Genomic DNA, 20834 nt, shown 5'->3' with positions numbered 1-20834 from the left:
CTATGTTTTTAATTCTAAAATGCATCTCTTTTGCTACGTTTTCACCTCCCGTCCACACAACTCCTGACTTTTCAAGCACTGAAAACAGAGACCTTTGGAAACGCTGCTGGACCTGTTTTAGTTTAAAAACTCTGCACCTTTGAAAACGATGATGTAGACCCGCACAGTCGCTCCCTGATCACCTCTCATCAGCCTTGACTACCAGTGGTAGTCACATGATAATAAAATACAATCGTTCTTTGCTGTTGCTTGTTTGTAGTATATTTGCAACTAATCAACTGCAGTCGACAATCTACTTCCTGTTTACACTGGCTCGCACATGCCCAGTGTACATGACTGCTCGGGTAGGTGTGTGTTTTCAGGTGTGTGAGTCTGGACAGAGATCGTTTTCTTTTGAAAATGAAAACGTAGTCGTGTGGACGTAGTATGACACACTGCTGCTTCTGTTTTTATTGTTAGATTTGTGGACAATAGGAGAAAGAAAAGGCAACAAAGACGAACATAAATATTATAGTTTGTACCAGAGCAGCAGCTCCAGCTGAGTGTACAGGAATCGAACCAGCGCCCTTCTGCTGACGACTTCAGCGTGGCAGTCGCTGAGCGTCGAGTCGCGGTCGGTCACATGGTCCAGGTCCAGACACTTAGTCCCCGTGGCCAGAGACACGACCTGGGCTGATCGGAGGTCAAACCCTGGAGGACAGATAAGAGAGAGAGAGGATAGTTAGAGCTGTAGGAACAGAAGAGAGGAACCACAGCTCAGATCTTTGGTGACTCACTGAGCAAGTGATTTACCGTCTGATGGAACAAGACATTCAACATGATACAGTTCAAACAAGACGCCTCATCTGACTCTCACAACGAGAAAACAGGACGTCTCCTCTGTGCTCGCGCCCCGCCCCCGCCTCAGCGTCCCGTCACAGCCACATTAACAGGCTGAGAAGGGCTGATGAAAAGTGTATGACTGAACAATCACTGCACCGCCTCAAAAAAAAAAAACAGGCTGTTGTGTTGCAATCTGGCCTCATCAAAGATTCGCAGGATGGTAAAGATGACTGCCTCCCTTCAAGATCCACGGGGTAATCTGAGGTAACTCGTTTCTTTGAGTGACGGTGACACCCTCTCGTGTAAGAGGGACTCAGACGCTTCTCTTCTGCCTGCTTTAAATGATGAGCTCAGACAAGTCCACGCTCTTAAAGTGATAATCCAGTGCTGCTGCTGCTGCTGCTGCCGCCGTGTTTCTTCACTTTGCAGACACCATGGGGGAAAGAAAAGGACTGTAGCATCCTTTTCTTTGGATTTCTGCTCATACAGTGAAGTTCAGAAAGTGTTCAGACCCCTTCACTTTTTGCTCACTTCATTTTGCTGTAGATTTAATTTAAAACGGATAAAATTGCCTTCATACTTTCTTATTTACAGCCCAACCTATCCCAAGATTCATTGCGTACCGGTAATGAAAATAATATGGCAGTGAACAAAACCAATAGAGAGCGCGAGGATTACACCTTTAAATGTAAATAATGGGTTTCAGCTCAGTTCAACAGCTAACGGTTCAACTGTTAAAACCAACGGCCTTAAAACCTCAAGTTTTTGTGAGAAAATGTTACATGTTGTCAAGGTTGCTAGGTGATACAACAGTAAAGGCAAAAATCCTCCAACCTAGGTCAGAACGTGTCATTTTGCATCGGGCTACAATGGATACAAAGGGCCATACCTTCGTACAATACGTCCTCTGAAGGATGCGGTCCCTGAATTGGACACAGTTTACATGTCGGGATAAAAACCAGAATAGGAAGTCCCAGGAGCTCACTGTGGTTAACTGTGGCGTGGTATAGATCAGGGCAAGGGTCTAAAACCGTTTCTAAAGCTTTGAGTGTTGCCAGGAGCACAGTGGCCTCAGTAAGTGTGAAATGGCAGAAGTTTGGAACCACCACCGGTTCTTCCTAGAGAGGGAGGAGAGGCATTGGTCAGGGAGGTGACCAAGAACCAAGAGCATGAGGAGAAAGATTCTCTGGTCTGATGAGGCAAACCTGAACCATGTGGGCACAACTCCAAACGCTACTGCACTGCTCATCACCTGGATAACAGTGAGAGTCTGGACCGTCGTGTCTCCACCACTCACCTCTGGTCATTACGATCCCTGCCAGGACCTTGTGACGGGCGTGCGAGGTAGAGAAACAGCTGTCTGTCAGCTCCGTGTATTTCTCTCTCACCAGGTGGAAGATTGACTCGGCGAAGAACTGCAGAAGAAGAAATGGAAGGTACGATTATGAAGCTGAAGATGCATAATGAACATGTCCGCTTTCTTTCTGTCTTTCTCTTCTTACCAGACTTTTCTGCAGATGTATTTATTACTATTCTGATCAGGTTGGGATTATTTCGGCCGAAGGTTTTTCAAAGTCTGACACTGAAAGATAATTATCTTAATTACAGACAATTATCACTGGATTCATTTGATACTGTAGAAAACTTAAAAACATAATGATTCTCAGGCAGGTTCTGGAGTTTTAAGGAAAGCCTGCAGGAGCTATGTGTCCTGCACCTTCTCTTTGTCTCTGTCCCTCAACTCATCAAGGAACCTTCTGGTCCCTGTCATTCCCCACCTGTCCACCAGATGCCCTCGTAGTGTCTCCCGCCTTTCCCAGTCTCCTTCCGCTGCACCTGTTGCTCATTCTCTTATAATCAAGTCACACCTGTCCTGTGCCAGCTCCTACAATATTTGCTTTACCTGCCATTGTGGTCCAGCTGTTGTCACCTGTTGTGGCCCATGCTTGCTGCCTGTTTCTGTAACCCTCAGACCTGCTTCTGCCCACGTGTCATTTTAAACCTTTAATTCAACCTGCTCCGTCTGAGTTGTCTTCCTTGTTTTTAAATTTCTGAACTCGCATACACAATCAAATAATATATAGTAATATAATAATATATTTATTATTATAATGAAACATTATAATAAAACTTTTCTTAACAAAGTGCTTTTTATGGAAAACAAACCAAGATAATTAACATGTTTAACAGTGTTCAAGATTTTATACCAAAAATAAATCAAATAAAAAATGTTAATAAATAATTTATCATTCATAATTCGTTCTCTACTCACACAATACTCATAATTGTCGATGTTCCTAACAAGTTGGCTGGACAAACTTCAGTTCAACCTATATTTAAACCTGCGGACACTGTGACTCCTGCTGTCTTATTTTCCTCAGACGACAGCCGATGAAAACACACCGATGAAAACGTTCAAACAAAGTCTGCAGGGAGGCACCAAGAGCTGAGATATCGCCTGGACCACGAGCCCCGACTCTGACAGTCTGTCAATGATGGCCGAGAGTTTTTCTCCCTATAAACTCCCCCAGTCTGCGGAGGAAGAGGTGTTGCACTCCTGCTTGTCAAAATATGCCTAATTATATTTTTTAGAGCAATGTCACTCTCTTGGCAGACATCAGGAAGTTACAGGTATAGTTTCCGTATGCAGCAGGGTTCAGGTAAATGTCAGGAGGAGCATCAAAACACAACAACTGTGTGGGGTTTTAATAGGAGGAGGATCTTCTTCTACTTCTGACGAGATGATATAAAAATATCAGCTGTGCCGAATGTTCTGGTATTAAACATGACTGCTGAATATGTGAGAGAAAATAAAACCGATCGGCCCATCAATCTCTTCCCTCAGTTTGGAGGAAGCAGATGAAATATTTGAGAGTCTGGATTGAGCTCAGTAGTGGCTGCAAATAATTAATGTTTGATAAATTAATACGAGACCGGTGGGTAAACTAGACTTCCACTGATTGTCTGAACTTTAAACAACTCATACATGATCATCACCATCAGAAAAAAATCATAAAACTTATTTGGATGTCATGTTTTTAATGTAGCTTTAATGACCTGAGGAATAAACAAAGATAATTTCATGAGATTTATGACACTATGTTTTTGTGGTCCGCTGTAGGTTAATGAGTAGTAGTAATAGTGCAGTATTCCAAATCTATTGTGTGCCACTTAAAGGATAATAGATACATTTATTGATCATAAAACCCAAATCAAACATGTTAGTCCATCTCATAAAGCTTGTAATTCCCCCTGTGTCTGTGGGTTTGAGCTCCGAGCTTTTTGGTTCCTAGTGAAAATGCACATCTTTCAAAAACTGGTCACAAATATGCTGTTTTCAAACATTGTATAAAAATACTGGAAACTGTAGTTTTTAGAAAATGTCACTCAAGTTGTTAAGCTAAGCTAACCAGCTCCTCACTGTTACATTTAATGGACAGATATGACAGTGGTATCAATCTTCCTGGTATATTTCCCAAACTTCCCCAATCTATTCGTGTAACTGCACATGCAGTAAAAAAAAAAAAGATTTGTGTGAGCTGTTATGATTTGGGGAACTTTTTGTAGGGCAGTTTCAGGTGGACTGCAGTTTTTGGTGTGACAGGTTCAGGTGCGTCCAGGTGATCAAAAACAACAGCCGAGTTAGTGACTGTAGTTTGACCTGCTTTGTAGTTGAGCTACTTTAAAATCCTTAGAGCCCCAATGCTGCAATTTCTGTTATAAATCTGAGTCACTCTGAACACACAGACACAATACACATATTTTTAGATTCAATGTGACTTAAACTTTCCAATGATGTCATTATATTGCAAATAAACGTCCATAAATCTGGTGAGATCACAGAAAACAGCCGCTCCCTATACTGTAACTCCAGAACTTGCCTGAGAATCACCAGCTTTTTAGTTTAACTTTTAGTAAAGTAAAATAATTCATTGAAAGCTGTCAGTACATCCAATAGTACACATGTAAACAGGAACTAGCAAATTCGGCGTATTTAATCCTCAAAAATTTAAACAAATAATTAAAAAAACATTGGTAATGTTGTAGCCCATGGCAACACTCACATCTCTTCCTGTAATTGAAGGTTGACTTTTAACGTTCAAATCATTTAATTTTACTGATATTACTGCACAAAATACAATATGCACAAAAAGCCCTTCCTCTGAATGGTCAGAAGTCGGGTTCTAAGTTCTGATTGGACGACTTTTTGCCAGTCACGTCTGGAAACACTGCAGCAAATAAACACAGTTAGTGACCAGCTGGTGAACACAGTGGAGCATTTAGCAGCTAAAAAGACCAAACAGAGCTAAAAGAGAATGAATACTGTACTTTACACTGTCCTATACTATCTTATGCTACTGTACTGTGTTCTGGCCAAAAATCAATGAATGCACCTTTTATTTGGTTTCTCATTAGCTTACTCAAAATGTTTGCACATTGTTCACCCTATATTATTTAGCTTAAGCATTTTGTTAACCATGTCTTCATGTAAAAACAGGGCTGTATCCAGTATTTTAGTAATATTAAAGCCAGGAGACTAAATCCTCTCAGCACATCCCCACCCACCAGAGACATTTATGACTAGGCATTAATATTTTTTTAAAAGTTTCACATTCTTTTATCTATAAATTGGATCTACCTACATTATGTTTCAGATCAAACCCATATGCAAATGTAATATGTGTAGGCTACATATATCGAATTTCCAAATATGAAATATATATATAATATAATAATATATATGTAAAAATTATATGAAATTGGAACAATTATATATCATATATAATTGTTTTAATACACTATAAATAATATCAAATAAATAGTATAGAAATCAAATATATAGTGTTAATTATAATAATATATATAAAATCACATCACAGATATTTTAAATACATGTAGATATACAAATTTTACTATGGGCATTTCATACATGTTATGAACTTATATACATCCTCTGGATATATGAAGATATATGTGATAATAATATATCTTCTTATAGGTGACATATATGGTGAAATCATTCTTCATATAGGGAAACATATGTTGTGTAATTACAACTGTATGAGAAAAGACTTTTTTCAGGAATGTAGTTTTGGTGGAAAATCTAATTACTTGATTTTAGATTTCTGCCTAAAAACTGTCAAATTTATAAAAACATGAGAATTAGCATATATAATGAAATATGTGTGTAATCGTAGAATTGAAACCCTTCATCACTTACCACGCCAGACTTTTTGATGTATTACCCAGACATGACCTCAGTGACGTCTTGCTTTTTTGCGGTCCTTATTTTGTAGGAGCATGCAGTTGATTTTTTATTTTTTTTGAGTGAAACTATCTGCTCAATGTTTTCTGGATGACAGTGGCACAAGGTCGTGTGTAATGAGTGTGTTAAACAATTATCTGTCAGATTATTATGCTCTTCACACCGCCTTCCCGCTCTACCTCAATCTCCTTGGTCTGCTGCCGCTCCTCCTTCATCCCTAATGTGGTGTAATAATGTTCATTAATGCGTCACGCCGCCTGACAGACAGTTCATATTGAAGGGTGTGTGTGTGTGTGTGTGTGTGTGTGTGTGTGTGTGTGTGTGTGTGCGCTAAATGATGAGTTGGAGGGGCTGTGAAAAAAAATCGTCTTCTAGAAAAAGAGGAGGAGGAAAGCTTCTGCAAATTGTTCACTTATTAAGTTTTGGTGTGTCAGCCTGCAGCGGCGTAAAATCACCTTTTTGTTCAAATTCCGAGCATCGAAAACCAAAATGTTACTGTTGCCTCTTCCTGTCTACAGATTCTCTCTTCAAAATGACCCCAGGGTTTAATAAAGTATCTACACGTCTATCTTTCAAATATTCCTTTGCATATTTGAATGACGGCGTGGCTCTGCATTAGCCATGTTCAGTGCCCCCCTTCAGCTCCGTGGAGCTGATCTCAGGAGACAAATCTTCTTGTATTCATAAAGCACGACAGCGAAAGACGTCAAGGACAATTCTCAGAGGCCTCAGATACATAATGAAGTTGTTTAGATGCTACAGACGAGCATACAGGACACCATCCAGCTCTCAGGCCTCAGGACATGATGGTCATGCTGATGTGCGGCACACTCCATTTGGCAGCATACGGCACACCTCAGACCCATTTATCCAGATCATTTAGAAGACTGGTGAAAGCTGAAGAGATGAGGGACAAATTCAGTGTCACTGCTTGAAGCTGACTCATGGTCTTTCCAAGTGAAGGGAAACACGTGAAGGACACCAACTGACACACTGGACCTGGAGTAAATGTACTTTTATGTCACATTTCAGAGTCACCTCTATTTATGTCCTGTAAAACCCTGATCAGACATTTTTGTGGAAAAAAACCTACTTCTGCAGTGCAGTTTTTTACTGTTTACAGCTTTTTCTGTGTAAGTTACACACAATTTTACATACAAGAAAAGAGGCAGCTTTTTTAAAATAATGCTCAGAAATTATTGAAAAACCTGCCAAGAGCTGCAAGAGATGCTCAGTGAACATGTATAAACGACAGCTGAAAACTTTTAATTCATTCTCTCACATTTTACTATTCTTACTGGTTTCTGATATTATTTTCATTTACATATTTTATCATCTACTGTATTTCTATTGTCTGTTTTCATTGACCTTCAATCTACCCTTATTTTAGTATGCTATTTGATTTTTTTTTATTGTGAAGCACTTTGAGCTACATCTCTTGTATGACAAGTGCTCTATAAATAAAGTTTATTATTATTGTTTTGAATATTTCTTGATATACTAAATGATTTGAACCCTTCAGGACTCAAAAGAAAATAAAACTATTTATTTTCTCCATTTTGCATATTGCAAACTAACAGTGGTCAAGTAAGGGCCATTTTAAAGGTATCACAAGCAGTATTTGGGAAATTATTCCATCCTTAACTATGCAAAGCCAAAAAAAGAATATTTGAAATCAAAAGAAATGTGTTGAAACGGGACTGCACAGTGGGATGGTCTACACCCAGAGCTACAGCTTGCAAAGGTTTGGTAAACTCAGTTCTTTCAAACTCCACCCAAACATGTAAAGTTGGTGGAGTTACCCTTCAAGGACCAGAAGGTTGTGGCTCCTGCTCTATGCAAGAGGCAGGAAACTGAGTTGACCACAGAGCCACTATACCCTGACAATCTGCTGATGTCAAATGCAGTGTGGTTCATATACTGTGTGTCGATTACAGAAAGAAAGTCCTACTCACCTGAGGTAGCTGATTTTTGGCTCTGCTGCCCTGGAGGCCCATGACCTTCCTCTCCGGTCCTAGACTCATGTTGTAAAGAGACTGCAGGGCGGCTGCTGCTGCTTGTGCCTTTGCCAGTCTTTTACTATGACCGCACCCTTCAAACACCCTGCCCTCCACCCTTACCACCATTACAAAATTCCTCATCACTCTGCCATGAACTCTTTCCGCCAGGCACATATACCTGAGTCCTGGTCGCAGCTCATTGAGCAGTGCCACTGGGCTGAGGTGCTCTAAAAGTGATGTGCTGAGGGCTCGTCTTTTTGGATTTGTCGAGGAGACCAAGTCCAGTGTGAGTGGAACAAGTCGTTTGTAGTTGTAAATGCTGGAGAAAACCTCCTTCTTTGCTGTGTTACAGTGCAGGAGATCACAGTTCTCACACAGCGATGGCTCTAACCCTTTGAGGAATACATCAGGGATGTCCAGTTTATCTGCTGTAAAATCCATAGGTGTGCTGGTGAAGTTCCCCATAACAGCGTGAACCTGGGACGCATTTGGGAACTGGATGAATGACCGGAGAGCCAGCTCTGCAGCCCTCATCTTAGCCTGCTTCTTTGTAGGTCCTCGACCCTCAAATCGGAGACCGTTGACCTCCACACCTACAGAAAACACCGGAGCGTGCAGAGGACCAGTCTTTGAGACGATCTCATACCGCAGCCCAGGTCGTAACTCGTTCAGCTGCACCAGCGCGTTCTTCTGAGTAACAGCCCAGGTCGCTCTTTTACAGGTCAAGTGGCTTTGGTAGAGCAGCCGGTCCTTTCCATCCACCAACGGCTGCTTCCTCTTCAGGGCTTTGGGTCCGTGTCTGGGGAAAGTTGTGCAAAAAGTTGATGGATGATATTTTCGTAGTAAGTCGCAGTCCACCTGGATTATATCATCCTGATTCTCTTTCACCTCCAAACTGCTCGTACCTGATGACAGATCAAAATGTAATCATAGTGCATTTTGTTAGTTTGGTCAAACATTTTCACATGGACATGGAAGGTTTACCATCTGGGCATGTGCATGGGGCCCTTGAGTGATGTAATGATTTCTTTAGGCCAGTAGAACTATGTGAAAAATTAGTTTATTCATAAGGGAGTAGGCCAACATGTAAGTAACAAGACTAACACCACTTCCAAACATACAGCAAGCAAGCAAACCCTCGGATGGAGCGTTAAATATTGTCCAGATACACTACAAGCGATGTAGCGCAAAGAGGAGATGTGATGGTTTTTTGAGCCACTTGTGATTTGTCCCTCTGAAAATAAATATAATTTAAAACTATTTTTTAATCATCTAATGATTTGTACACGTTACATTTGATATTTTCCCACCATAATAATCAATATACTGCAATTGGAACATACTGTAATACATTAGGTCACTTGGCCCTGTGCTGCCCTGGTCATGGTAATCTGTCCATGGCAGCAGAACATAAAAACTTCAGTTTTACTGGCAGAAAAAAACAACTACATTTTTTTTTAAAGTGCAGGAAGGAAAAAGCTTTACTTGAATTGTCTGCATCTTCAGCTGATGACGCTCCAGTATCCCAGTGTCTTATGGGACTGATGAGGGTTGATAACACGTTGCCTCGCTCTGAAAAACAAAATCACAAATGCATGAAATGATTGAGCATTTTCTCCACAGCATGACGCAACGCCATATAGTGTCATAAAGGGAAAGATACAGATTTTCACCACCGTGTACTTACACTAAATAAAACAGCTCGTCTCTCAGACTTTTGCGTTCCGTAAATGAGCCCAATTACTGTCATGTTCCCAAATGCCTACACTGCACGGTTTTATATTCACTCCCACCCATGGAAGTAATGAAATGGACTGAGGTAAACACATTTATGGCGATAGTGCAAACGTAACGTGCGAGGCTGGGAGGCCCATTAAAGTTCCCACTAAAAGATTGGAGCGAAAAACAAACAGACATTCAGCTTAGAGCCAGCCGGGGTAATTGAAAGGTGTTGGTGATAAGGACCGAGGTTTTCAGACAGGAAGCATCGAGGGGCTTAAACTGAACGAGGAGCTTTGTCTTATTAACCCGGTCACACAGTTTTTGAATCAAGCGCAATCGTTTTTCATTTGATTTCAGCAGATTTGGTGAGGGGGTTCAAGGGTTTCGCAAAAACCAGTGTTCTTGGTGTGATTGTTTTTTTTCTTCAGATATATAAAAAAATATCGCACCGTTTTATACTGGGACAATAATGGCATTTTGTTGCACATGACCATGCTTCTCCAAATTTTGGGTTTTTCATCTTTACCTATGTCCTCTTTCCACTCCCATCACTGTTCTTTGGAAAGGTGATGTTGCTTTGGTTTGATTTTATAATAATTTGAGGCTTTTCAAAATAAAATGAGCTTAAAGGATGCTGGTGGAAAATATTATTTTGTTTAATTGACAAACATAATTAAGGTGACTGATAATTGATTATGACCAGAACAAACAAACACAGTTGATTTTCATTAAAAATGTGACATTACTAACATATACTTCATTCTATTTAACGTAGGGATTTTAAAACGCTGGTCTCAGAGGAACTTGGGTTGGTTTGACCAGGAAAAATACACAAGATTATTACATTATCCTGTAATTTTCCTATCACAGAAATAATAACTGCTTTATCTTGGTATTTATCTTGGTAATCCATTCCAAAATAGTCGTTAATGATTATGAGATTTTTTGAAACTCCCAAATATAAATTTGAATCAAAAATCTAATATTGGTCGCGCTGTAATAACTGTTAAGATTCAAGAACCTCGTCATGCTAAAACAAAACATGTCACTACATCAGATTAGGAGACCATGGTGTCTGAGATTATTGCCCATGTTAGAATCAACTCTTCACCTCTTGCACAGAGAGATACAAAAGGAGGGAACAGAGAAAAACTTCCACAATCAGAAATGTTAACACGACCATTGTGTATGAAGCGTCACAGAGGCAAATATTCTTCTGATATGTTTGTCTTTCCTTTGGGACCGGATGAGGCATCCTAGACACAGAATAGGTTTATTTTTGTTCACTGGATCAGGCCATGATCGGGCCGATGTCTCGGCCGGATCAGTCTGTTCTTTCCGGTTTTCGAAAGGTGACGTGTCTTTTTTCTGTCGTGAGCTTTATGTGTGTGCATATGTCGTCAAGGAAAAAGGTACGTTTTGTGTTCTATGAGACTCGCAACCACTGCGTCCTTAAAGGATAGGACCAGACTTTTTATCAGTATGACAAAAATCCAGTGTTTGTCTGGTGTAAAATTTCACTCTGAAGTTTAGAGGAAAATCTACATGAATGAATCTTGAACTAGAAGAGTGCAACTTTGGACTTCATCCATTTGATTTTGCTACCTATTGTTTAAATCGTGCTAAAAACCCTAAAGTATATTCACACACTCTTCATGTGCAGAGCTTTCCTCCCTTCTCCAGACTCAGCAACTTACTTATTATATTTTCCATATCTTTTGAGTTTGGGATTTGGCTTCAGGAAACTCGAGCACTGTAACTGATCACCTGCTGATCCTGAAACCAGTGACCCCATTTTATCTCCATTTAGATTTATCTGGTGCCCTGCCACCATTTAACAGCGGTTGTTTAGCAGTGCATGTGGGTCAGTATACACACACACACACACACACACACACACACACACACACACACACACACACAAATAAACCAGTGGCAATTATATTTGATATCTACTGTATATAAAGTATTAATGCCTGCCTGCTGAAAGTGTAAATGTTATGAATCAACATTAAAACAATGCACAATGTCAAGACACTTCATTATTCATTGTTATGGCCATAATTATCCATATGTGCTGGTGTACCATAGCTGCAGTTGTTTGTTGTTCTGTAGCTGTTTGGGTTAAAATAATTCATTTTTATTTTACCTTCAGACAAAACTATTCGTTTAAATTTCAATATTACCAAGATTACAAGCAGCATGAAACTATAAAATACATAAATCATTTGAAATTAGGGAAAAATTGATTCTGCGCTAGTCGACAAATTGTAATAAATTTTGCTCAAAGTCACTCTAACTGAAGAAAAATCTTATTAATATCAATAACTCGTTTTACTTCTAAAACAATCGCTATAACTTAAATATGCATGTTTTTTTTTTAGAGGTTTCTGACTTCCTGGTGGATGATTTTAGTGCCCGTTTGGCCCGTTTTTACCCACGGTGACTGGCGATTCTGGAGGGCACTGCAATGCAAACTAAAAGTCATTAGAATAATGAAGAGTGCAGACTAAACTGTTCTGCATTAACCTTGCACCTTGCAGTTATATTAGGCGTGTGATGCCATTAAGTGGTGGGCTGATATGAGCGGGAGCTGTGAGATGGGATGTGAATGTAATGATGTGAGTCTGGAGCTTCTGAAGGCAGCGGCAGGTGCATGTTGGAGGTGTTTTAATGACCTGCATCATCACAGCTAATGGGGCCATTTATTTTAGGAACGAAAAAGATAATAACTGTGTTTGTCTTTGGGTTACATCGGCTAAGCCCTCGCACCTTCGCACACTTTCCGTCATTTTCACTTTTCCATTCTTCTGTCACTCGATTTCCCCTCACTCGTAGACACGCAACCGCACACACACACACACACACACACACACACACACTTTCTCTCTCTCCCTCAAGTAGCACTTCATTAACTCACACCCATTTGTGAAATGCAGTATTACACTCTGCACTTGATTTAACTAGAGGTTACCCGGGTTGCAACATGACAAATTGTTTGCTTAATCTACCTGTAATCTCCATCACAAGCAAATCTGCAAAATGGGTTTGTGCAGCAATTTAGAAAAGGAAGTTGCAGCTGCTGATTTGCAACACAGGTAGGTAGATATGAGGTTCTCTGGTTCAGAAATATTCGAAAATCTAAGTGTTTAGTCCAAGTCATTAGTGAAAAGCAGTGGTTAAGCAGTATCAACGTCTGGCTTGTGGTGGTTCTTGTGCTCCTCATCAACTCATGTCAAAAACATGAGTCAGAAAGTTGACCTTATAATAAAGTGTGGAAAATCTAGTTCATGTGATACTACTGTCACATGAAGTAGAAACAAATATCTTCCATGTATTTGGACATAAACACTGAAATTCATCTGCAATCGATTGGCTTTAAATATAAGTAAGTTGAATAAGTTGAAACTCCCTCAAGGTGACTAACACACCACAGAATCCCAAAAATAAAATCTGAGAATATGACCTGAGTGTCCTCAATCCCTGCTGGCCATCAACGTTGCAGGTTGTGATGTCAGGTGACCAAAATTCAACGTCATGACAGTGTGATAACCTACATAATATGTAAACCCCAAGAGGCGGGAATAGTTATGATTTTCACAAATATTTGTATTTAGTTTATTTGCACAGACCTCACAGTAAAATATTACACAAAAATATACTATAAATGCATTTCAACAAGTCATTACACATACTACATAGATACATAGAACAGACCAAAAATGTGAATATTTAAGTAATATATGACATTTTCATGTTATGTGCATAACTGTCCACAAGTCAAATTAAGAAGAGTTTCCTCTGGCCGCACAGAGAGACCCTGTTGACACATTAATGTAACGTGTAAATGACGAGGGAATGAACTGTATCCCATCATATCAGCAGGAGCCGCTTTATAGGTGGTTTGGTTGGTTGTCGTTTGATGTTCAATTATTTGGGGTGATGATGTCTGATTAATTGCTTGAACGATCAACCATCTGGCTCTTGGACTTGGACTTCTGGCAGGTAATAAATTTTGGTGGGCTGTCTGCAGTTTGAGCAGCTCCAGACTCTGATTTCCCTCGTGGCTGCTGTCCAGAGATCTGCTATGAACTGAGATTGTTTTAATGTTACTTGAGCATTATTTTAGACTGTAAAACTCTTGAGACTGAGCTGTGACATAAATCTTGGCACGGAGAAGAGACCACGCTGTCTGCATCTTGCCGCTTCATATTATTTTGAGTCCAACCAAGTGTTGAGCGTTAATGCTCATTGATCCATGATCCATGTTCTGGCCACGAAGTTGAAAATTCTAGTGTGAGTTACCACAACATATAAGATGGGCTTCTTTAAAGCTTTAGCACTTGGTTCATTTGTGCTGAACATAGACATCGCTGTGAGCAGGGTTTGAACCTGCGCGGGGAGACCCCATTGGATTTCAAGTCCAACGCCTTAACCACTCGGCCATCACAGCTGCAGAGAGGAGCTTGTCTGCAAACTCCAAAACTCCAAGTGGATGTAACTTTGAGCAGGGGGCGCAACTTAAAGTTGTTAAAATCACAAAGAACTACATGACATGTTGAAACCAGATGCTGTTGGCAAGATGGCAGATTGTGTGATGACGGGGAACCCCTGGGTCTGCCACGGGGTCTCCTGCTGGTTAGACATGCTCAAAACACCTCACCAAGGAGGAGTCTGGAAGGCATCCTGCACAGATGCATGAACCATGTCAACGGGCTCCTTGGATGCAGAGGAGCAGCGGCACAGTGGGTGTATATCTAAGAATTGCAGGCATCTTACAATGTGCATCTCTTTTATGTGAATGATTGAAGGTCCAGTAGAGGGAACTGTTAAAGTCATTCATCGCTGTGAGCAGAACTTAAACCTGTGCAGGGAGTCCAACACCTTAACCAGTCACATCACAGCTGCCACCTGTAACACACAGAACCATCTTGTACTTCAGAGGAACTATTCATTTCAGTTTCAACCTGCATTTCTCACTTTACTCTTTTATCGTGTCTAGTAAAGGTGTCAGTGACAGCTGACAGTGCAAAAATAAATAAATAAAAAAAGTTTAAAAAGCATTAATACTTTGCAGAACAGTCACTTGGAGCCAAAACACAGCAATTCTCTGGACGGTGTGAGAACGGAGACAAAAGAGCCGTGCAGGAATGAGAACAGGAAGCTTGCGTCGCTTCATATTATTACAGTGCTTGTGTTTATCAAACCTTAGAAGCAGAGTTTCTCCATCCAGCCACTGTTAATGAACCTTATTTAATAGAATAATGAAATTAGGCATGGCAGGGGGGAAGCGAAAAAAGCACCCGCTCGCTGTCCGGTGTGTGTGTGTGGTCTGACAGCTGTGGATAATCTCATTTGCTAAGCGTAATTAATGGCAAGCGGGTTTCATTTACTTGTAATGTGCACTGTCTTTCCTCAAGGGCAAAGAAATATGGAAACTTTTTGTAATAATTTCTCTATCGAATGCCTCGTTATTGGTAATGATATTTGTAATCATGGAAGTTTGGGTTAATATTTCCTCACTGGATATGATTACCAAAACCTTTCTTACTTATTACTTATATTCACATAGTACCCTGGTGATTTTATGAGCCTGGAAAGAGTGAGGTGTTTATCTTTATTCATTTCTGCAACACAATGAACTTACAGGTATTGCTATAGAAAATAACCCACAACAAGACTTGGGTGGCTTACCCTACTCAAGCTTAACCAAGAAAACAACTGTGATGGCAGAGTGGTTAAGACACTAGAAATCCGACAGGGACTCCCATCACAGGTTGAAACCCTGCTCACAGTGACATTGAATATTTAATGCAAACTGTAGAGAAAGCCTTCCCGAAGCTTCCTGGGAAGGACATCATGCAACAAAGATCCTTGTGGCTTGCATCAGTAAAAGCCTTCCTGCACATCCTCTTTTTAGAGCATCTGAGCAATCCTTTAATTGAGTTTGGTTCTTTTGAGTATAAGGTTGCTGTCATTCCTGTTCAGTTTGATTTTCTTGGCCCACACTGTGCACATGGATGTGGGCTGAGACCCACATATTCAAGTCTGTCTAGTTTTTTCGGTCCTCACGAGAGTTCAGTTGACAGCTTTCATATGAGACAAAACCAATCAACAGGTTAGGTTTGAAAGCACATTAGAGAAAATTGTCTTTTATAAGACAACCCCAAGAAAGCCAGGTGTGACTCTAATGACTGTCACCTGACAACCAGGTGGACTAACGATCCACATTTGACCTGAAAGACGCTTAAGGTGTGAACGAGCTGTCAGAGTTGAAATGGCTGAGACTTTCCACCAATGAATCAAACTGCAGAAGCCTTTTGAATGAGAAGAGAATTATCTTTAAGAATGCCTTTGAGTTAGCACCTCTACATGTAGAAATCGTAATTATACAACTGTTTTGTAGCTGTGATGGCCAAAGGTTAAGGCGTCCATGCCCTAATGAGAGACTTTCCACAACACCTGAGCGCAAGGCCACATTTGGATTATTATAACTAGTGGAGCACAAGTAAGATTTTTGATTTAAGCGCCTGACGAGCAGTTTCGAGTTCAGTACTCTATTACTTTGAGATCACACTGATAGAACTTTGTTGAAAAAATGTGTGTACTTGGCTATTTTATCTATTGCATTGTATTGTATTGTGTTGCCGTTAGAAGCTGTGATGGCCGAGAGGTTAAGGCGTTGGACTTGAAATCCAATGGGGTCTCCCCGTGCAGGTTCGAACCCTGCTCACAGCGAAAACTGTGCACCATGTATATGTTTTCTAACAGAAGTTCTACATCAAAACTATGGTAATGTTATAAGGATGTTCAATTTCTGTCACATATGAGTATATTTTTTCAATCAAAACATCTGAAATTGCCAAAGCATACATAGTGACACTACAATAACAGTAAAGACTCAACAGAAAGGAGACAACGATCAAATACAGAACAGTACTAAAAATAAATATTGAATTGTAAAACAGCGATTGAAATGGCCAAAAGGTTAAGGCGTTGGACTTGACATCCAATGGGGATTCCCTCGGCACGTTCAGCTCCTGCTCCTCCTGTCATTCTGTGCGGCTGTTTAATTCCCAACCAAGAGTTGTATTTATCATGTAATGACAGATACCTACTGAAACAACATGCCAAGAGAAGCTGGGATGGCCGAGACGTTAAGGCATTGGACTTGTGTACTTGTTTTCTAACAGAAGAAGTTCTAAAACAAAACTGTTACACTATGATAAGACTCTTCAAGTTCTGTCACATGTGTACTTTTTTTCAAACATCAGAATGCCTGAAATTGCCAAAATATTATTACTTGACACTGGACAATAACAGTAAGGCCTGAAGAGAAGGAAGACATAGACACAGAATACAGAAATAAATCAATTCACTTCACTTCAAATGCAGAAAAGTATTAAAAAATAGATATAAAATCTGCAAAAAGAGGTTGTGATGGCAGAGTGGTCAAGGTGTTGGACTTGAAATCCAATGGGGTTTCCCCGCGCAGGTTCAAACCCTGTTCACAGTGATCATAGACGCTACATACTTTCTATAACTGGATGTTGTTAAGTCTCTATTACAAAGACCAGCCATGGTTTGAGACTAGAGACTTGCAACTAACTTGCACTTTTCAACTGCTGAAATAACTGAATATGAAAATGTTTGATTGGAAATCAAGGTGCTTTGGTCACTGTTGTAGTTACTTATTATGACACCCTCTATCATCTTGTATGGCTGTTTAAATACACAACTAAATCTAACTCCCAGTAATCAAAATATAGACACCATAATACTTAGTACTTAAGCCAAGGTCTCCGACTGTAGAGGTCCCCAACCCTCAGGTTGTGGACAGATACAGGACTGCGACATATTCGTTACCAAGCTGCACAGAAAGGACAAATTATTTACTTTATTATTTTTTATAATATATATATATTTTTACAGTTTAAATCTATTTGTCTGCTGTCTTCCCATACATTTTACACAACAATGCGCTCATTAAGCTAATAGTGAATTGTTATCTTCTTGTAATAATAGCAAATTATTGTGATTTGATTTAGCATGTAACGACAGATACCTACTGAAACAACATAACAACAGAAGCTGTGATGGCCGAGAGGTTAAGGCGTTGGACTCGAAATCCAATGGGGTCTCCCCGCGCAGGTTCAAACCCTGCTCACAGCGATCATAAACTCTACATATTCTCTCTAACTAAATGGTGTTAAGTCTCTGTTACAAAGTCCAGCCATGGTTTCAGACTAGAGACTTGTGACCAACTTGCATCTCTTAGATGCTGAAATAACTGAATATCAAGATGTTTGATAGGAAATCAAAGTTATTTCGTCACTGTTGTAGTTCTTATTATGACATCCTCTATCATCTTGTCTGGCAGTTTAAATACACAACTAAGGAATAGAAATGCCCCATCCAATAGATTTCTCAGTGCTGGAAATATCTTTTGGCATATTTGAAACATCTGGGCTACAGACGCTGTGATGGCCGAGAGGTTAAGGCGTTGGACTTGAAATCCAATGGGGTCTCCCCGCGCAGGTTCAAGTCCTGCTCACAGCGATGTGATGCTTTAACAGTCATACAGAGTAAAATCTTCAGTGTACTTCAAAGAAAGAGCTTAATGGATTGTTTAAATGAAGATTTCTGAAAGTCATTTTGAAGATTGGACTGGCAGTGCCTGACTATTCCTAATTCCCAAGTAATCAAAAAATGGAGACCATAATACTTAGTACTTAAGCCAAGGTCTCCTACTGTAGAGGTCCGCAACCCCTAGGGTGTGGACCGGTACAGGGCCGTGACATATTCATCACCGGGCCGCATGGAAAGGACAAATTATTAACTTCATTAGTTTTTATAATATATATAAATATATTGAGGTTTTATCTATTTGTCTGCTGTCTTCCTGTATCTTTTACACAACAATGCGCTGGTTAAGCTAATAGTGAATTGTTATCTTCTTTTAATAATAGCAAATTATCGTGATTTGATTTAGCACCTGTAGATGTAGAAAATCATAACTGTGCCTTTCTTTTGTTGCTCACAGCGATCAAAGATACACAGTTCACAGAGGACCCTTTCTATAGCTCCAGGTGGTGTTAAGTCTCTACTAGAAAACTCACTCATGCTAAAATAATATGTTGTTGGATTGGAAATCAAAGTGGTTTGGTCACTGTTGTAGTTTCCAATTATGACAGCCTCTGTCATTTGGTATGGCTGTTTAATTTCCCAACCAAGGAATATATTTTCATCATGTAATGACAGATAGCTACTGAAAAGATCTGTCTTGGGATATTTGAAACATCTTGCCAACAGCAGCTGTGATGGCCGAGAGGTTAAGGCGTTGGACTCGAAATCCAATGGGGTTTCCCCGCGCAGGTTCAAACCCTGCTCACAGCGATGACTGTGCACCATGTGTTTTATTTCTAACAGAAGAAGTTCTAAAACAAAACTGTTACACTGTGATAAGACTCCAATTTCTGTCACATATGTGGACTTTTTTTCTAACAATCAGAACAAATTGCCGAAACATAAATAGTTGACACTGGACAACAACAATAAAGCTTGAAGACAAGGAAGACATTGATACAGAAGACAGAAGTAAATCAATAAACTTCAAATACAGAAAAGTATTAAAAAATTGATATAAAATCTTTAAACAGCACCTGTGATGGCCCGCGCAGGTTCAAGTCCTGCTCACAGCAATGAGTGCTTCAAAGAAAGATGGTTTCTGAGAGTGGTTTTGAAGCTCAGAGTGGCAGTGCCTGACTCCGCCTAACTCCCAGGTAATCCAAAAATAGATGTACTTAAACCAAGGTCTCCTACTGTAGAGGTCCCCAACCCCCAGGGTGTGGACCGGTACAGGCCATGACATATTAATTACCGGGCTGCCCGGAAAGGACGAATTATTTAGTTTATTAGTTTTTATAATCTATATATTTTACAGTTTTTATCTATTTGTCTGCTGTCTTCCTGCATCTTTTACACAACGATGCGCTGGTTAAGCTAATAGTGAATTGTTATGGTCTCGTAATAATAGCAAATTAATGTGAATGGATTTAGCACCTCTAGATGTAGAAAATCATAACTGTGCCTTTCTTTTGTAGCTGTGATGGCCGAGAGGTTAAGGCGTTGGACTTGAAATCCAATGGGGTTTCCCCACGCAGGTTCAAACCCTGCTCACAGTGATCATAGACGCTACATGCTTTCTATAACTCTAAGTGGTATTAAGGCTCTATTACAAAATCCAGCCATGGTTTGAGACTAGAGACTTGCAACTAACTTGCATCTTTCAGATGCTGAGATAACTGAATATGAAGATGTTTGATTGGAAATCAAGTTGGTTTGGTCACTGTTGTAGGTTCTTATTATGACACCCTCTATCATCTCGTGTGGCTGTTTAAGTACACAACCAAGGAATAGAAGTCCCCCATCAAATAGATTTCTCAGTGCTGGAAATATGTCTTGGCATATTTGAAACATCTTGGCGACAGAAGCTGTGATGGCCGAGAGGTTAAGGCGTTGGACTTGAAATCCAATGGGGTCTCCCCGCGCAGGTTCAAGTCCTGCTCACAGCGATGAGTGCTTCAAAGAAAGATGGTTTCTGAGAGTGGTTTTGAAGCTCAGAGTGGCAGTGCCCGACTCTGCCTAACTCCCAGGTAATCCAAAAATAGATGTACTTAAACCAAGTTCTCCTACTATAGAGGTCCACAACCCCCAGGGTGTGCACCGGCACCGGGCTGCGACATATTAATTACTGGGCTGCATGGAAAGGAGAAAATTATTTACATTATTAGTTTTTTATAATCTATATATTTTACAGTTTTTATCTATTTGTCTGCTGTCCTCCTGCATCTTTTACACAACAATGTGCTGGTTAAGCTAATAGTGAATTGTTATGGTCTCGTAATAATAGGTTAAGGCGTTGAACTTGAAATGCAATGGGGTTTCCCCGCGCAGGTTCAAACCCTGCTCACAGCGATCAAAGATACACAGTTCACAGAGGACCCTTTCTGTAACTCCAGGTG

General features: G+C 40.1%; 1 protein-coding gene and 8 non-coding genes across 9 annotated transcripts in view; 7 read left to right on the top strand and 2 right to left on the bottom strand.

Annotated features, from left to right (window-relative positions):
• LOC130178511 (double-stranded RNA-specific editase B2-like) overlaps positions 1-20834 on the bottom strand; it is a 45413-nt gene that overhangs the window by 11113 nt on the left and 13466 nt on the right. Inside the window, exons 2-5 of the mRNA XM_056390827.1 lie at positions 9574-9660; positions 8044-8993; positions 2120-2237; positions 522-690 (exon numbers count right to left, since the gene is read on the bottom strand). Of these exons, the coding sequence (XP_056246802.1) occupies positions 522-690; positions 2120-2237; positions 8044-8993; positions 9574-9660 (1324 nt within the window). The remainder of the gene's footprint in view (positions 1-521; positions 691-2119; positions 2238-8043; positions 8994-9573; positions 9661-20834) is intronic.
• trnas-uga (transfer RNA serine (anticodon UGA)) lies at positions 14182-14263 on the bottom strand. Its single transcript has one exon. It is a non-coding gene; the product is annotated as a tRNA-Ser (tRNA).
• trnas-uga (transfer RNA serine (anticodon UGA)) lies at positions 16467-16548 on the top strand. The gene has a single exon. It is a non-coding gene; the product is annotated as a tRNA-Ser (tRNA).
• On the top strand, positions 17245-17326 carry trnas-uga (transfer RNA serine (anticodon UGA)). The gene has a single exon. It is a non-coding gene; the product is annotated as a tRNA-Ser (tRNA).
• trnas-cga (transfer RNA serine (anticodon CGA)) lies at positions 17901-17982 on the top strand. The gene has a single exon. It is a non-coding gene; the product is annotated as a tRNA-Ser (tRNA).
• Positions 18288-18369, top strand: trnas-uga (transfer RNA serine (anticodon UGA)). The gene has a single exon. It is a non-coding gene; the product is annotated as a tRNA-Ser (tRNA).
• Positions 19125-19206, top strand: trnas-cga (transfer RNA serine (anticodon CGA)). Its single transcript has one exon. It is a non-coding gene; the product is annotated as a tRNA-Ser (tRNA).
• trnas-uga (transfer RNA serine (anticodon UGA)) lies at positions 19913-19994 on the top strand. The gene has a single exon. It is a non-coding gene; the product is annotated as a tRNA-Ser (tRNA).
• Positions 20303-20384, top strand: trnas-uga (transfer RNA serine (anticodon UGA)). The gene has a single exon. It is a non-coding gene; the product is annotated as a tRNA-Ser (tRNA).

The sequence above is a fragment of the Seriola aureovittata genome, chromosome 12 (genome assembly GCF_021018895.1).
Source record: "Seriola aureovittata isolate HTS-2021-v1 ecotype China chromosome 12, ASM2101889v1, whole genome shotgun sequence".
NCBI classification, from domain to species: Eukaryota; Metazoa; Chordata; class Actinopteri; order Carangiformes; family Carangidae; genus Seriola; species Seriola aureovittata.
This window is presented reverse-complemented; position numbering and strand designations above follow the sequence as displayed.